General features: G+C 34.3%; 1 protein-coding gene across 2 annotated transcripts in view; it reads left to right on the top strand.

The window, feature by feature from the left end:
* The first annotated feature begins 12,753 nt into the window (after positions 1–12,753).
* cv-c (RhoGTPase activating protein) overlaps positions 12,754–18,496 on the top strand; it is a 283,691-nt gene continuing 277,948 nt past the window's right edge. Inside the window, exon 1 of one of the 2 annotated variants that reach the window (XM_085190198.1) lies at positions 12,754–13,237. In XM_085190198.1, coding sequence (XP_085046324.1) covers positions 13,045–13,237 — 193 coding nt within the window. In that variant the 5' untranslated portion in view covers positions 12,754–13,044. The remainder of the gene's footprint in view (positions 13,238–18,496) is intronic. The other variant, XM_085190195.1, reaches the window with a different exon arrangement.

The raw sequence follows: 18,496 nt of genomic DNA, 5'->3' as shown, positions 1-18,496 counted from the left end.
AATAAAATAAATATATCTATATATATTTCCATTTCTTTGCTCTGGTGTAGAAGCAAAGCGCGGCGTTAAGCTCTGCCACTCAACACACAATGCCTCCAGAATTCGACAGAAAGTGAGGTTCTCTCTAACAACCCTGGTATAGCGTGATACAGCGGGAAACTAAAATAAAAATCTATTTCAGTTTTTCCACAATTCATTTTCATGGAATTCAGCATCAACTAGCATTTTCTCTAAGCCCTTTCATAATATAACAATCCAGGAACACCAGGAGGAAGGTACCTACAGAAGCTTTTGTATTACATAATAATAAAAACTAAACAAACGACCTCATTATAACGTTCATTACTCATTGCTGATGAGATACTCTATTTTAGAGCTTTTGTTTTGTGAAATAATATTTTTGAAATAATAGTTTAATTATGTACTATTTTAATGAAATACACCTTTATTTTATATATTGTATATTTGAGATTTTTTTATGTGAAAAGTTTATGGAGAAGCAGTGGTAGCGGGTTCGTTGACAATTTGGTGCAATTAATTATTTCTTCGCTCTGGTAAAGGCAAAGAGCAGCGTGGCGCAGTGCCTGATTGAAAAAGGGACGGTTGTGGATTCGATTCCCGCTTGGGAGAATGAATTATTTTTATTTTGTCACCCCGGAAAAGGGTGAAAACTGAAGAAAAAAACGGATCACTGTTAAACTTCTGTGAAAATAAAGTTTCAATTTTCATTTTGCTTTCATATATTTAATTTTTAGTCCCATTTTGAAAATAAGAAAGTAAAGAATAAGTAAAACTCAACTCTCCCTATTTCTCTTTTGTCAATAAAAAAATAAAAACAATTCCACTTCAGAAAAAAACCTCTTCCTCTGAAATCGTCCAAGGTAATATCCACATTCATATTTCTCCATATTTATAGCATTAATGACGTTACACCATAGCCTGTCTACGATTTTCATTATGAAAACTGAAATCACAAAAACATATCTATCTCTTTCGCACCTACAGAAAATGTGTATACTCGTCTCGTTTCAGCACCAACGCGGGAAATTTTGTGTCATTGCGGCGTCAGACCTGTAGATTCGCGCGCGAAGACCGGACGTTTAATTTCGCAATTTTCATTCGCAACTTTTCTTATTTCAGTGCTTGAAATAAACGTGTTTGTGTTTAAATCGATGTTTTTAGTGTTTGTGTTTGTGTGTGTATGAAAAACAGTGAGGTGAGTTTTTATGTTAGAAAAATATATTTTATTCATATTTTCATATTAAGCCTGAAATATCCTGAAAAAAAAAACAATATAGTTATTTTTAATAAAAGGTATTATTAATTACTTATTTAATATAATTCTTCCTTGTTTTTATTATAAGAAGCAAGTAAATATTTTTTCCTCAAAGGAAATTTCCTCCTTTTTTCGGCGGTCCTCTCTATTTAATATGTTAGTAAAAGTTACAAATACATGTTTATTACAAGTAAAATAATGAATTAGAAGCTAAATAACCTGCCAGCAATACATCCATTCTTCAAGATATATAACATAAGCATTACTGTGATTGTGGTGACTGACCAATTGTGAGTACTCAATTCTATAGAATATTATTATTATGGTTTCAATAAAGCACTCAATTCAAGAACTTACACAGCAATTTAACAGCAAAATGACTGAATTCCAACAAAATTTAAATTCATGTGCTAGTAGTATACCAGCTACAAGTCCAACTTCTCACTTGGCAACACAATTTAACGCTTTCCGGTCATTTGTAATGTCTCACTTGAAGGTTCAGTTTGAAATGCGCAGCAGAAGAAAGATTCTTTTAGTTCATGGGGTAGCGGAGGATAAGAAAGAAAATACATCTGCTACAGTCATCCAGGTACTGTCTGAACATCTGAAAATCTCTGATCTGTCTGTTAATGATGTGAGCAGATGCCACCGGTTGGGAACTTCTTCTTCAAAGATCTCAATTCCAGAAATAAAGTTTGGTTTAGTAAAACTAATCTTAAGAATACGGGGATTACTTTGTCTGAATTCTTGACAAAACCCAGACATGAAGCGTTCCTAGCGGCTAGACAACAATTTGGGATATCTAAGTGTTGGACAAAAGATGGTGTTATAAATGTTATAAGCTCAGATGGGAAGCGCCACACTTTCACTTCCATAGTTGAGTTAAAAAAGATCTCCAGTGTCTCTGAGATTAGGCCACCACACATTTCACCTGGGACAATGACGGCTACTGACTCCAAAATAAATAAAACAACTTTAGTCTCACGTACAAAGAGACAAATTAAAAAGTAACTTTATTAGTCATTTATTAATTAGTTTAATTGCAAAATATCTTTTATTTAGTTAATCAAGTTTCTCATATAAAATTGTTTTATTTATATAATATAATAGATTATTTTATTTTATTGTAATTTATGCTTAATCTCTTTGTATTTTACTTATATTTGAATTCTTGTCATGTAAACTAGTTTAAACTTTTATCTTTTTGTTTACAAATATTATAATATGCAATCTTTCTTTATTTGTCTTTAAGAAATAAACTAAACTTTCACATTTGACAATAACTGCCAAGTGACAGTTGACAGTAAACATATATTGTAAATCTCATTCCTTTTCATGTTATTTTTAACTTTTAATTGCTGTATTGATAATATACATAAGTTTACATATTTAAGCTACATTGTCACACATATTGTTATTATGTTATTTATCATATATAACTTATTCATTTATTTACTTCTTACTTCAATTAACATGCGATGTTATGCTGGCGGGAAGCGATGCATAAAGGTTTTTATAGTATTAGATATACATTTATTTTAATATTCATAGATATTTTTATATTGGTTGTATTTATTATTATCTATTATATATACATTTATTTTAACATATCTTTTTATTTATATATATTATTATTTGAACATTACTTAAATTACAATAAGTTTATTTATATATTAGTAATTTGTTTGATAATTTTTATTATTATTTGCTATTATATATACTGCTGCCATGTATATTGGACATAATTCTGAATGTGATGACTCACATGACGACGTTTTGTCTCAATGTAGTTCAGATGATAGTTTCCAGAGTATCCAGTCCTTGCCACTTAATTCAGCATTAAATACAACTTTTGAAAACCTTGGGAAAAATTTTAATGTCGTACATATAAATGCACAGAGCATACCTGCCCACTATCCCGATTTACTCAGTTCATTTGAAGCAACGAATATCCATGCGATCCTGGTTTCGGAAACGTTTTTAAAACCATGTTTACCATCGACATCGTTTGCATTGCCAGGGTTTCACTTAATACGCAACGACAGAACTGAAAAGGGTGGTGGAGGTGTTGCTATTTATATGCGCAGTCATATTCCTTTTAGTATACTGGACAAGTCGCCATCACCGTACTCAAGAACATCTGAACATTTATTTATCCAAGTACTTTTCGGGACCTTCAAACTGCTACTCGGAGTATTTTATAGCCCCTCATCTCAAATTAATTACTTCGAGACATTTGAAGAATTACTGGAAAATCACGTACCAGATGCGGATCACGTTATAATAATGGGCGATTTCAACACCTGTCTTCTAAAAAACGATTGGCGTACAAAGCAGTTGTCAAATACCATAAAAAGTGTCAATTTAGATATACTTCCTTCCAATCCTACTCACTTTTTTCCACACTGCCCTCCTTCTTTACTGGATTTAATAATAGTATCGTCTACTGATAGAGTTCTAACGCATGGACAACCTTTCCCGTCTTTTACTCCTTTCAATTTCTCTTCAGTTACTGTCACGGATGATAGACGGCATATCCTTGCCATAAAGTCGGACGCAATTGGCGCTGATGGGGTGAGCCGTAAAATGATTCTTATGACATTGAATGTTGTGCTTCCTGTACTTTGTCATATTTTTAACTGTTCCCTTACTCCCAATTCCTTCCCTAGCTCTTGGAGATTTGCTTATGTTATCCCTATACCTAAAATTACCAATCCTACATCTTTCACACACCATAGGCCTATTTCTATTCTTCCTTTTCTATCCAAAGTTCTCGAGAGAATTGTACATCACCAACTCTCGCTGTACCTAGTGAAAAACAATATATTATCATCTTTCCAATCTGGTTACCGGCTGGGACACAGCACTGTTACAGCACTTAACAAAGTATGCGATGATATAAGAAGCGGAATAGACAAGCAAAATATTACCATATTAGTCTTATTAGATTTCTCTAATGCTTTTAACACAATTGATATCGATATACTTTTAGCTTTACTTAAATCTATTAATATATCGCAAAACGCTATTGAATGGTTTTATTCTTACCTCGTCGATCGTGAACAATGCATTCGTGCTAATGACAAACAGTCCTCATACAATCGACTCAGTGCTGGGGTACCTCAGGGTGGTGTACTTTCTCCGTTACTTTTTTCTATATTTATAAACTTCTTAACTCCACTGCTGACATTGTCCTTTCATCTTTACGCTGATGACTTGCAGATTTATACGACCACGGCAGTTGATGATATTGCTGATGCTATACGGCATATCAATTTTAACTTAAGCATTATTAGTACCTGGAGCAAATCATTTGGTCTGTCGATAAATCCTACCAAGTCTCAACTGTGCATCCTCGGTAACTCAAAGCAACTCTCCAAAATTGACTACTCCCTCCTTCCTTCCGTAATGCTTGATGATTGCAAGAAGGAGTTTGGTACTTGCGTGAGGAATCTGGGTATCAGGATGGATAGTTCTTTGACATGGGTTCTTCAAATAGCAGAATTAAGTCGAAAAGCTTTTGCTGCTATTGGGAGGGTAAAGAGATGGAAAAATTTATTGCCGTTTAAAACCAGAATATCTTTAGCTCAATCCATTCTCTTTCCCATTCTGGATTACGCAGATTCCTGTTACCTAGATTTGTCACAGCAATTACTAAACAAGCTCGAACGTCTTCAAAATGTAATAATTAGGTTCATTTTTGGATTGCGGAAGTATTACTCAACATCGAGTTCAACTTAAATGGTTGACCATCAAGCATCGACGCAATTATCATGCACTTATCCTTTTATACTCTATCTTGTATCTTCCTTTAACTCCTTCATACCTCAAACAAAGATTCACTTTCCTGGGCTCCCACTCTCAGTCTTTCAATCTCCGTTCAAGATATGACAACGTATTGGAGGTTCCACTATGTCGCACCAAGTGCTACAGTGAATCATTTACCGTAAAAACGGCGAAATTATGGAACGAGTTACCCAGGTGCATCAGGCAGTCGACATCAGTTGGTATCTTTAAGCGCCGGCTAAAGGAGTACTACCTATCGTTATAATCTATGTATCTGTTTTGTGCATATGTATATGTAAGTATTGTATCTCTATATGAATGTATATATGGTATCTATGTGTGTATTTATGTATATATGTATGTATTTATGAATGTATCTATGTATTTATGTATGTATTTATATATGAATAGCGTATGTTTATATGTTTGATATAATAAAGTACAAAATATCTTTATGCAAAGTTAACCGCCACCAATTGTATCATACTATTAGTTTTTGTTAAAAAAAAGGTATTATATTTTACATTACATTACATTATATTAATAGTGTATTAGCATTTCATTGTTAATATTATAATAAATTACTTTAAAAATACTTATTTTTATACACATGTATTAAAAAAATCTTGTTTCATCAAAATGAAGACGATTTATATGACAAATATTTACTTATAAAATAAATGATTAAAGGAACTTTTTAATAAGATACTCTGTTCATTTATTTTTTTCTGTTTATAAGGCCTCAGGCAAAGTTGAATGTTAAAAAGCCCTATCGCACATTGCTATGAAGAAAAATGTACTTTTTTAAGGAGAGAACAGAAAGAATGTAATGGGAACCTAGTGTTAACACACTCCCTTTCCATTAAGACACTTCGGTTACCTATCGTTAGCTACCAGATCGAGGACTGTGCTGTGATGTCGAGGTAAAGCGTGGCGTTAAGTTACTCTCCTTCAGAATTCGACGAAAAGTTAATGCGGACTTAAAACCCTTAATAAGTGTTTATATGGCCATATTACATATACAAAATGTCACGATAAATAATAGCTTAGTACTTCTGTGTAATTTATTTATTATATATATATATATATATTAGAATGTAAGTTCTAGCGTACATCAAAGCGCGGTGTTAAGCTCCGTTATTCAACACGCAATATCTCAAAAAATGGGCAGAAAGTGTGGAACGGGGTGTCTTTTCACTAAGTTGCCTATTCTGCCTGCCTATTCTACTATATGCGATAAACAATACCACCCAAATTAAAGAAAAACAAACCGTTAGAAATAGAAAATCAAAATGATGATATATTTGGAAATTTCTTAAGTATCAACCATTTATTTTCTTTGAATCACATTTTTGAAGAAAATTGTACAAAAGGAATTGTATCAATAATGGAAGCGATTAGATGTCTCCTGTAAAGTTGTTGAAAACGTAGGTAATATTGGTAAAAGGAAAAATATTCGGATAATTATTTTAGAGACGTATTTTGTTGGAAATTGTTCTACTAGGTATATTAAAATCTTTTTTGTTTCTTATTACTTATTTTTGTATATATTTATGATTTTTTTTATGGGAGTGTGGAGAGATTTATTTTCATTTTTTACTCTGGTCTGGTTTAGTCTAAACGGCGTTGGGCTACGTCATTTTAGTTCGTCTGGAAATGGGAAATAATAATTTTAATGAAGCTGAAATAAAAAAGTAAAAAAAAAATTTTAAGTTAAACGGTTTTATATTGCAGATAAATGTACTAAAAAATAAAAAATAATATCATGGAAATTATGATTACTAAAATAAAATCGTGGGGACACTTTCTACTTACCACTAGGTGGGTGAAGTCTCATGCCATGTCTTTCGATTGTAGATATTAGACGTGCCCCACGATTTTATTTTAGTAATCATAATTTCCATGATATTATTTTTTATTTTTTAGTACATTTATCTGCAATATAAAACCGTTTAACTTAAAATTTTTTTTTTACTTTTTTATTTTTAAGTTTTTAGTTTTTATTTCTCCTACTATTCAATTCGTTGAGTGCCTCATTATTGCAAGGTTAATGGAGAATGTTACAATCGACCCCCCAGAGGTCCAATAGAGGAGCAAGGCTATGTACAACAAGATGTGCCTGAATCTTGAGGGGAAAACGCTAACGACATATCATTTTTATCCACCTAGTGCCATACAGTTCTCGGCGCGCTTTTACCTTTTACCTTGGGTGGTGTACCCCTAGCGACGTCTCATTTTTAGGCACCCTATAGCCACACAGTCCTCGACAGGATACCAGATCTTGACTTAGGTGGGAGATTCATATTGTAATTGTGTATAGTATACTGTATTATACTTACCAAGCCCTTTATTTTGATACCCATATTGATGGGATTGAAAACTACATTATCCGCCATTTTGTAGCAGTGGCCATCTTTGATTTTGATTTTGTATAGTGCCCTGAATTCTACTTGACAAGCCCTTTCATTTGATACCCATATTGATGGGGTCGAAAAAAACTAACTTGTCCGCCATCTTGTAGCGGCGGCCATCTTGGATTTTGATTTTGTGTAGTCCACTGAATTCTACTTGACAAGCCCTTTCATTTGATACCCGTATTGATAGGATTGAAAAAAACTAACTTGTCCGCCATCTTGTAGTGTTGGCCATCTTGGATTTTGATTTTGTATAGTCCACTGAATTCTAATTGACAAGCCCTTTCATTTGATACCCATATTGATGGGATTGAAAAAAACTAAGTTGTCCGCCATCTTGTAGCGGCGGCCATCTTGGATTCACAATAATATTGAATATGGATAATTGTATTGTCACCAGAATCAAAGGCGTATACCAAATTTCAGATCAATCGGTTAACGGGAAGAGGGTTAAATTTCAATTACTAAATTTGACCCAAACAAACAAATAAACGGGGTGAGCTAAATAAAACCGTTTAAAAAGAAACCACGTGTCTGTAGTGCTTAGTTAGTTAATATAAAAAAATAAAAAAAATGTCTCCGTCTTCCTTTTTTTCTATAGACGGGACATGTTCAGTTCAGAATTCGATCGTGCTTCAGTATTTTCCTGTCAATTTCACTAAAGAAAACTAAGACGCGCTAGTCAAAAAATAACAAAAATATATTTAAAAAACCATTTAATTTGAAACAACGTTAATAATTTTAAAAATATATAATATATTTTTTTATATTGATGATAAAATGAATATTGTTGATAAAGCACCTATTTAAAATATCATCAGTTGATAAATATAAAAACTTTGATATCGAAGAGAGTCGAGCTTGTGAAAATTATGTTTAAAAAGTTGGCAAGTTATTTAAGTTTATAACAAGCTGTTGCCTACGAGTTCTTATTATAATCCATCGATTTTCAAAGACGAAGAGGTGAAATGAAAAAATAAATTATTACTTGAACGTTGAGTTTCGCCAGTTAACACGCATTGTCTTCAGAATTGGGTGGAAAGTGGTGATCGGAGTGTTATAACACTAGGTTCCCTCTGCCCACCATGCTACATGCGGGATGCAGCGTGAAGCTGAAAAAAAAAACATATCAAAATGCAAATTACCAAAGCTATACGAGTATATAATAGAATAAGGTAATTTGGTTAATCCATCAAAACTTTGCAGTTCATAATGGATCCGCGTCGGTGTTTGCAAAACATCGTGTTGTTCCCATTTTCTCTGGAACTTAAACTTACTATGAATTACCCTAAATTGATGTTGGAAATGGCTTAAGTTGGGATGCGGTGTAATCTTGTTTCTCCCCCGAGCTCTGGTATAGCGAAGCCAGGTCTTCGTTTCTATAGATATATATGCATAAATATATTTATAGTAAATTATATGTAATCTATACAAATATGTAATCTAAACAAATTTACAATATGATTAACATATTGTAAATTATATACAATATGATTGTATACAATATGATTAACATATTGTAAATTTGTAATATATGGCCTACAAACTACGATAAATAAACATAATAACTTTTTTTTTGTTTGACGCAGTAGATCCTGAGATTATCGAGTAGTGTTAAGGCACTTCGTTCATCAATTTTTGCCGAATTTTCGAGGCATGCGTGTTGAGTGGCGAAATTCAACGCCGCTCTTTGCCTTGTTACCAGAGCGAATAAATTAAAATAAAAATAAATAATAATTAATTCTATCGAATGAAAATCGAACCCACAAGCGGCACGTGTACAGTCACACGCTAGTGCCACTGCGCTACAACGGCCTTAAATAACTTTTTCTTAATAATCAATGAGTTTAACTGATTTTCTTTTTAATATTTAAGAACCTGTCTAAGCAATAAAAGTTAGAACGTCGCATTGCGTTGTTATATCGATCCTACAAAAATATGAATATTTAGAGAACACCACTATTTTTTCGCAGTAAATGTACTTAATAAAGATAAATGCTTTAAAGGTAGCGTTATGTTTCAAAGTTTTACACATTTATTCCATTTTAGTTATATTTTGATATAGTTTTTAATATCACACTATATTTCTGCAGGCAGAGAGAACCTATTGTTAGAACCTAGACATTACATATTGAGTCGCAGAGCTCAACGCCGCACTCTATCTGGCTAGAATGAAAATAGTTAATTTTCCCGAGCGGTAATTAACCCATAGCTACCTTTTTCATACATATGCGCACGAACAATCGGTATGAAATTATTAAATTATTCGAATGACTCGATTTCTTTGAAATAAAACTGTGTCGAGTACTAAAAACTAAATATGTGCTTTTTATTGCAAGCGACATACTTAAGTAGAAAAATAATGTTTTCTTTTTAAAATTCAATATAAATTTTCTTGAATTAATTTATGAAGTGATATGAGTATTTATATGGAATAAATATTTAATGTAAAATAATACAATTCTAAGGCATTTTACTTCGAAAACTTGAATAAATAATATTAGAATAAGAAAAATAAGCACGACCGTGGCCCAGAATGTATTTGGACATAATCTAAAAACGATTCTCTCGTGAAACCACCAACAAAACTGATTGATGGAATTCCAAATATTTTTTTATATAGAATATGTGTTTTTCGTTTACTTTAACTTTAATTATAATGGCTTAGACTCACTGAATTTGAAAAAAAATTTAAATTTTATGTGCAATGGAAATAAATATTAAAGGAAATTAATTATTTTCCAATTGTTATTTTAAATTATGACATTCCTAAAACCAGTTTGTTGTTTTAATTTGATTTTAAATTGTGTCATATGTATTTTTTCTTTCCTAATTGTGGAATAGCACTATTAAATGTCTTGAATTCTGAACTGCGGAAAGCAGAGAGTTATAGAAGAGAATTTTCTCTTCTTACTGTGATATACACATACGGCATAGAGCTTGTAGCTTGGAGAACGAAACCATTCTCCTACCTGGCGCCATGAACTAACAATTATTAAAATACGAAAGACTCTGAGGTCAGTTGTGGGTTTCGGTTTTACCTTATGAAATACGGAACCCTAAAAATAACCATAACCTTAAGAAATATACTATAAATAAATTATAAAAATAGACTACCTCTGCCTATAAAAATGGGTCAGGTTAATATTTATTCCACTTCCGCTACTAAGAGCGAAGCTTTCTTAGATAAACTTTAAGACTATAATTTTGTTTACAGCATGCACTGAAGTACCCGCGTTAAGCTCCAATAACAAGATATTACGGAGATTCTCTTGTATAGTGTACTTTGTACTCACAATATTATGAAATGGCGTAGGGGCTCAAAGTGTAACTGTGGCGCGAGGGTTGTGGGTTGCATTCCCACTCGAGGAAATCAAATATTTTCATTTTCTCGCTCTGGTAAAGTAGCAGATAGCTCCAGATTTCGGCGGAATGTGGAATACGGAAGTGTCTTAATGGGAACGGAGTGTATGTTTTTATTACATATATTTATGTTTTTGTATTTTTATAAATTTTATTTAGAATAATTTTGCTACTTATCTATACTAATATAATAAAGCGGAAGAGTTTGTTTGTTTGTTTGTTTGAACGCTAAGATCTCTGGATCTACTGGATCGATTTACTTTGTTTTTGTTTTGTATGAAAGCTGCATTCTTCAGAAGTGCTATAGGCTATATAATATTATATTACACATATATACTAATAAATTAAAATACTTTCTAATTTGACATGCAATTTATTCTGCCATGTTAATAACAACCGTCGTTGCTAAGCAACGGTTTGCAAAGTTTCTTTGTTGTTTTAAGAAAACGTCACCCAAATTGAACTTATATTTTGATATTGATCCTTATAAAAATAAATATATTATATAATATTTAATAAATATTTCTATAGTTCAAGCAGGCGTAGCCGCGTCCGGGTCCACTAGTACAAATATAAACGCATGTTAGCAAAGGCGGACATTGCCGCTTATAACCTAGAAGACTTAGTGCTAAGACACTACGATATCTCTTTATCGTCCGGTTTCTGGTATATAATGTGCGGCGTTGATATCCACCACCCAATACATCTCTGCTTATCCTGCTTTGCGGGATAAAGCGTGAAGCTAAAATTTGAAAAAATCATATAAATTCCCTTATAAAGATAATTTTCATACATTCGAATTGGGGCTAATAATATGCGCGGAGTAAGTCCCTTCAGGAATTATTTAGTTGGTGCGATGTAAGCCGGGAATTAGTCGAGTAGTTTGTGAACTTTATATGAAAATATATTTTCGACATTTTCATTATACTATGATATGATTTAATTTGAATAAGATTTAAATTAGAATATTTTTTTAGCTTCATACCTTATTCCGATTATATAGGGAGCCTGGAAAGCCTAGGGTAATGACTCTCCTCATCTGATTTTCCGCCGAATTCTTGAGGTATTACGTGCCAGCCAATCCACCTCCAGAATTTGATTAAAAGTGGGGAACGGAAGTGTCCTAATAGGAAGAGAAGTAGGTAGTAGTTAACATTAGGTTTCCAGGTTCCGTCTGCCCCTGTCTGCTCCCTGTACAGGCGGGATACAGCGTGAATAAAAAAAAACTAAAAAAATTGAATTTTGTCTTTCAAAATTGCTAATAGTTTAATTTTATATTTCACCCAAATATTTAAACAAAGAAATATATAAATTAAGCCTTACGTGTCAACTTGTGTTAATTTACATATACTGTTATTTGCATATTATAATTACAATCCAATTTCATAATAGTAACTACGAATAATATTACGATATAATCTATAATAATAATTAATTATTCCAAGTTATATGGTAATTAAGGATTTTAATAACGATGGTGTTGGGTTCGATCCCCACTGATGGAGGAAATAAATGATTTTCATTTTTCTCCTCTGGTAAGGCAATATCATTAGTGTCTAGCTTTTCGTTTACTGTCAGATATTATATGTATACATATATAAAACAAATAAATATTTTGTTCAGTTCAGTTCTTTATATATGGCGTGAATAGAAATTACAATAATGTCTTAAAAAAGTCATATTAGAAGATTACAGAATAAAGTATGGTGGTATGGTTCTTTAAATCATACCACCATACTTAATTACTTACTTAAGTGAGACTCTTTTTATTAGATTACCTTTAATTACCTATTGAAATGCATATTAGTGTTACGTTATTAGAATATTTATTTTATATTTTTTACTATTAAGTCAATGTAAGGAGGATTTTTTTGTTTCAGGTGATCCTAAAATAGTGAAGTGCTCTTGCGTCAAAATTATTAAAAATGTAGATTATAAATAAAAGTGTTTTTAAAAATATTCTATACCAATATATAGATAATATAATATTTGATCTCGTTTAACTTTAATATTGTTAATAAGTAAAAGTAATCGGTTTTTAAAATAATATTAAAATTCAAAATCAATATATCAATTTCAAAAATAGCAAAAAAGTAATCGGGACCAAATAATAAACAAAAAATTAAAAAATGAGTGTATATCTAAAAGTTGACAGGTTCGAATCAGTTATTTTACTATAAAATTTAACAAAAAAGTAAATAAAAAATGGCGTCACCATCATCTACACCCAAGGCACCATCGCCGCCACCTCCGGGACATACTCCTAGTAAAATGGAAAGAAGAATGTCCCACTTCAAAGAATACAAGTTCTTCAGAAGTTTCAGTGCAAAAATAGAAAACTGGCCGATGAGAAAGGCTGAGCAGTTATGGCGGAAGATGCGGGAAAGGAAAATTGCAGGTAAGTTAGTTTTTTAAATATTTTTTCAATAAAATATTCTCATATTTCTTAAGTCAAGACAATGAAAGTAGGAAATTGTTTTTATTTTTTAATTAAAAAAACTCATTTGACGACACAATGACGTTATTGTTTCGTATGTTAAGAGGTTACTCGTTGTGCAGGGACATAAGTGTGTAACTATAAAGGCGACAGGATATGGGTTCGATTCCCGCTCGAGGACATGAAATTTTAAATATAGACAAATTTTCGCTATTCGTCTTAACCACCTCACTACGTAATACCTCGAGATTACGCGAAAAATAGGGAATGGAGGAAACCTCCCACTTCCGTGTCACTTTTTGCCGAAATCCGAAGGCGTTGCGTGATGAGTGGCGTAATTCAACGCCGCGTTTCGCCTCGAAGAACGAAAATACCAAGCTTATATAGCCTTAAAAATAGCCAAACAATATCGTTTTATCTCACAAGTGTACAGTGCTGGGTTTGACAGGCAATATGGGGATGAAAGAGGATTTCGCACGTTTTTTGTTCACCTGATACAATAACAAGGATAAATCGGTGCCTGGATACAAAATCTTTTGTTTAGAATAGAAGTACTATTGTAGTATATCTGTGTGGACACTACAGCTTTATTGGTAGCAATATCAGATTTTGTTTTGATGTATTGTATATTTTATATGCGGCGTTAAGTTTGGCAAATCATCATCCAATTGCTGGATTTAAAAATTTCGTCAATTCCTTATCAGATTATTATTTGGTGATAGACAATGTTAAAGCAAAATCAAAAGAAAAAAATATTAAAATAATGCTACTAAGATGTAAATTTAAGTATTTATTCATTTAGCTTCACGCTGCATCCCACATAAATCAGGGTAGGTAAAGGGAACCTGGGAATCTAGTGTTATGACACTTCCGGTTTCAGTTCAGTTTTCTAATTTTCTAATTCTGGAAGTATTGCGAGTTGAATGGCGGTGGTTACCTCGACATCGGAGAAGAAATGAAAATAGTTTTTTCCTCGAGTGGGAAACGAACTCACAACCTGTCGCCTTTACAGCTCCTGCGCTACGACTGGTCTCAAATAAAATTTATGGAATTTAAGGAACACTCCCCAATCTCCACTAAGAGAAATATTATATTTCATTTAATTTTTTTTTGAGACATTATTATCTCAAAATATTAGCGATAAGTAGAGAACTGAATGTCCTAACACTAAGTTCTCTCTGCCTAACCTGCTATACAGAAATTTAAAAACATTAATTCCAAAACTTATCCTATTCATTTAGGTATATAATATGAGTTCGTCATATTTAAAGGTCAACATTTGAAGGGTAGTTCCTATAGTTTGTACTAGCATAATCTTATTTAAGTAGGCTTAGACTGGACTTAGGTACACTTGTAAAGTATTCTTAAATATTTAATGGTTACTTACACTCAACGCCCTAAGTTTTATTGTGAGAGAATTGGTCTAAATGGCTACTAGAGAAATTTGTATATAAATTTCACATTTCTCTTGGGAAACTGGTTTATAAATATTTTATTATTAGATCAGTTTTTTTTATATGGTCAAGTGCGAGTCGGAATCATGCGCGGAGGTATCAGTACAATTATTTATAAAAATGGCAAAAGAAATCACGTTTTTGTGTATTTTTTGTTATAACGACAAAATCTGTGAAAATTTCAACTGTCCCACTACCACGGCCCATGATTGTATTCCATGGATCGATAGATAGTCTAGGAGATATATATATATAGGGGGGGCTCATGTTCAGCTGCCAGAATTAGGCTAGAGTATAGAGGCGGAGATAAAGATAATGATGATGATAAAAACTTATTTTTTGTTTTTTTTACTGTAATATTCTTCCAGAGTAAAATTCCCATCACCCTCCATTTTCATTTCGTTCAAAAATAAAAAAAAACATAAAAATAATGACATTATTGTCATATTATTAAGTATGATCGTAAAAGTTTATGACTTTTGTGGTTTTCCAGTGAAGATTAGATGGAAGGGTTAGCTTTTAAAGACAGCTATAAAAGTTCTAGTGCCTATAGTAGATAAAAATGGTCGTAAAAGTTACCTTTTCCGAGATGGCCTGTAAAATGACAATGATTTAATGAATCCTTAAAGCCATTGTAATTCTCCTCCCGTATTATGCTGAGTAGGTAGAAAATACTTAGTGACACAACCCACCGTTCTCTTCTTTCTATCAATTTAATAAGCTGAGTGTGGCGGTTTTCTTCTCGCTTTTTGTTGAACCAGATATTAAATATCCGTCTGGCCGTATTTTACATAGAAATTATCTAATATAATATATTCTGTTATTCAAAGGAGAATCAAAAATATAATAATATTAAAACAATGTAGGCCTGGCGCCATAATGGTGAAGATAAGGCAGTGAAGGAAGAAAAGTATTTAAAAGATTTGAAAATTACTTAATAAGTTGGTTAAATAGCCTGACTGAAAGCAATATCAGTTCAACGTCTGTTATAGTAGTAACTAACGACCCGCGGCTTCGCCCGCCTGAACTGCACAATAAAAAATTCTGCTAATAATTATTTTACTTTTTTATTTATAAACGGATTTAAATAAGACAAACACTAAATGTTAAGGGCAAATTTGCCAAAATTGAAGAATGCGTGTTGAGTGGCGGAACCCAACACCACTCCTTGCTTCGTTGCAAGAGAAAAGAAAGAAATATTAAATATCAAATTTCCTCGAGTGGAATCGAACCCATTAACTTCTTAATAATTTAATAATTTTCTTCTTCAATGTTAGCCTCACAAAGATTTTCACGATTAAACCGATTTCGAATTCTCGCAACGAAAGGAAGTTGTAAATTTTATGGTTCATATAACATCCCAGACTGTTTGTATCTTTAAAAAATTGTTTGTTTGGAAACGACGTAAACGTAAAATTCAATCGTATTTCTTCATTTAATTGATGGCAATTATTTAATTGATTTAATGAATGGGTAATTAATTTAATTATCTATCTTTATTTTAATTAAATAGTAAAATATTGTGTTTTGTATATTAAATATTTTTACGAAAAAAAATGTTTTGGTTAATATTAAAAATAATAATAGAATACCAGTTCAATAGAGGCTAGTCGTGCTGTAGATTCATTAAAAATTGAGTTCAGAGTTAACTTCATAGCGCAGTGGCACAAACGTGTGAATGTAAGCGCGACAAGTTGTGGGTTCGATTCCCTCTAGGAAATCCTGAATTCGGCGGAAGTTGGGGAGCGGAGTGTCTTAACACTAGGTTTCCCCTGCCTTCTACATGCAAGATACAGCGTAAAGCTGAAAATTCCGCCGCCATATTCAACAATGCCTTACCTACCAGTTACTCGGTAATGGAAGACTTGTATATACTGGCCTCAGGGATCCCTTTGGATCGCAATGCCCACCAGATACACTGACGAGGCACACAGTCAAAGGCCTTCTGCAGATCTAAAAAGGCCACGTGCAGAGCTCTCCTTTTTTCCCTGTATGCCTCCATCAAAGTTCTGAGGGCGAAAATGGCGTCCATGGTGCCCGATCCTGGCTGAAATCCAAATTGAGACTCAGAGACAGTACACTCTCGGCGGAGCCTGAGGTCGATCATGCGCTCGAAGAGCTTCATGGTATGACTCATAAGCTTAATGCCCCTATAACTACCACAATCTTGAACACTGCCCCTTCCCTTGTAAATAGGGGTAATAAAGCTAAGCCGCCACTGATGCGGCATCTTACCAGTGTTCAAGATATGGTTAAAAAGGTCAGTAAGCATGAGTACACCAAGAGAGCCCAACGATTTCCACGCTTCGATCGGAATGTCGTCAGGTCCCACCGCTTTTCCGTTCTTCATGCGTCGAAGGCAATTACATGTTTCGTCTAGGGTTATTGGGGCAATAAGTCCGAGGTTAGGCGGTGGGTCGTGATGAAGACTGCATGGGTGCTGAGTATTCAGCAACTCCTGGAAGTAGCTTCTCCACCTCTCCTTCACAGAGTCATGATTACAGAGCAGCGTGCCCTGGGAATCTCTGACGCAAAGACATTTTGCGATATCTTGCGTCACTTTATCCCGGGAACGTGCCAGTTTGTAAATGAGCTTCTGCCCCTCCACAGTTTCAAGTTTATCATACAATGTCTGTACATATGTAATGTTATCATACAATGTCAAGTTTATCATACAGTGACTGTGTGCCTCGTCAGTGTATCTGGTGGGCATTGCGATCCAAAGGGATCCCTGAGGCCTATATTGAGATTATCAGGGGCATGTACCACGATTCCGCTTCTATGGTTAGGACTGCTGTTGGCGACACTAGACCCTTCCCGATTACAGTGGGGGTTCACCAGGGCTCGGCTCTTAGTCCGTTCTTATTCAATGTAGTGCTCGATACTGTCTCGGCTCACATCCAGGACCAGCCTCCATGGCTAATGATGTATGCCGACGACATAGCACTCATTGCCGAGAACCGACTGACGCTGGAGCGTAAAGTGAACCTCTGGAAGGGTACGCTTGAGAACGGCGGTCTTAAACTAAATGTGTCGAAGACAGAGTACATGGCTTGCGGGAGCCGGGACTCGAGCACCATCCTTATAGGTCCTGAGCCAGCCGTTAAGTCGGAGAAGTTCAGGTACCTTGGATCCGTTATGCACGAGTCTGGAGGCATCGACCACGATGTCCATGGCCGGATAAGCGCTGCCTGGGCCAAATGGCGGGAGGTCACTGGCGTGGTCTGCGACCGCAGAATACCGCCCAAGCTCAAGGGGCTGATATACAAGGTTCTTTTATACGGCAGCGAATGTTGGCCAGCACTATCTCGGCACACTCAGGAGCTTCACGTCACGGAAATGAAGATGCTGAGGTGGATGTGCGGCGTAACGCGGTCTGACCGCATACGCAACACATTCATTCGAGGTAGTCTTGGGGTCCGTGACGTAGCGGATAAGCTCCAAGAGCGTCGCTTGAGATGGTTTGGCCACGTTACGCGCCGGCCTAAGAACTATGTCGGACGCAAGTGCCTTGCTATACAAGTTCCTGGGGCGCGACCTCCCGGACGCCCAGGGAAGCGCTGGTTGGATGTCGTGATGCAGGACATGAGAGCCAATGGTCTAACCACCGAGGACGCAAAAAATCGTGCAAAGTGGAGTAGGTTAAGTAGGAAGGCAGACCCCGGTAATAGCCGGGATTAATGCCAGGAAGAAGAAGGAAGACTTGTATATACTAGTACTTATACATATTCGTAGATTTAATAATTCCAGTACAAACTTCATATTT

This window comes from Heliconius melpomene, chromosome 9 (assembly GCF_056956725.1).
Source record: "Heliconius melpomene rosina isolate 202511_hmr_F chromosome 9, ASM5695672v1, whole genome shotgun sequence".
Classification (NCBI taxonomy): Eukaryota; Metazoa; Arthropoda; class Insecta; order Lepidoptera; family Nymphalidae; genus Heliconius; species Heliconius melpomene.
The sequence above is the reverse complement of the archived record's forward strand: the minus strand, read 5'-3'. Positions and strand labels throughout refer to the sequence as shown.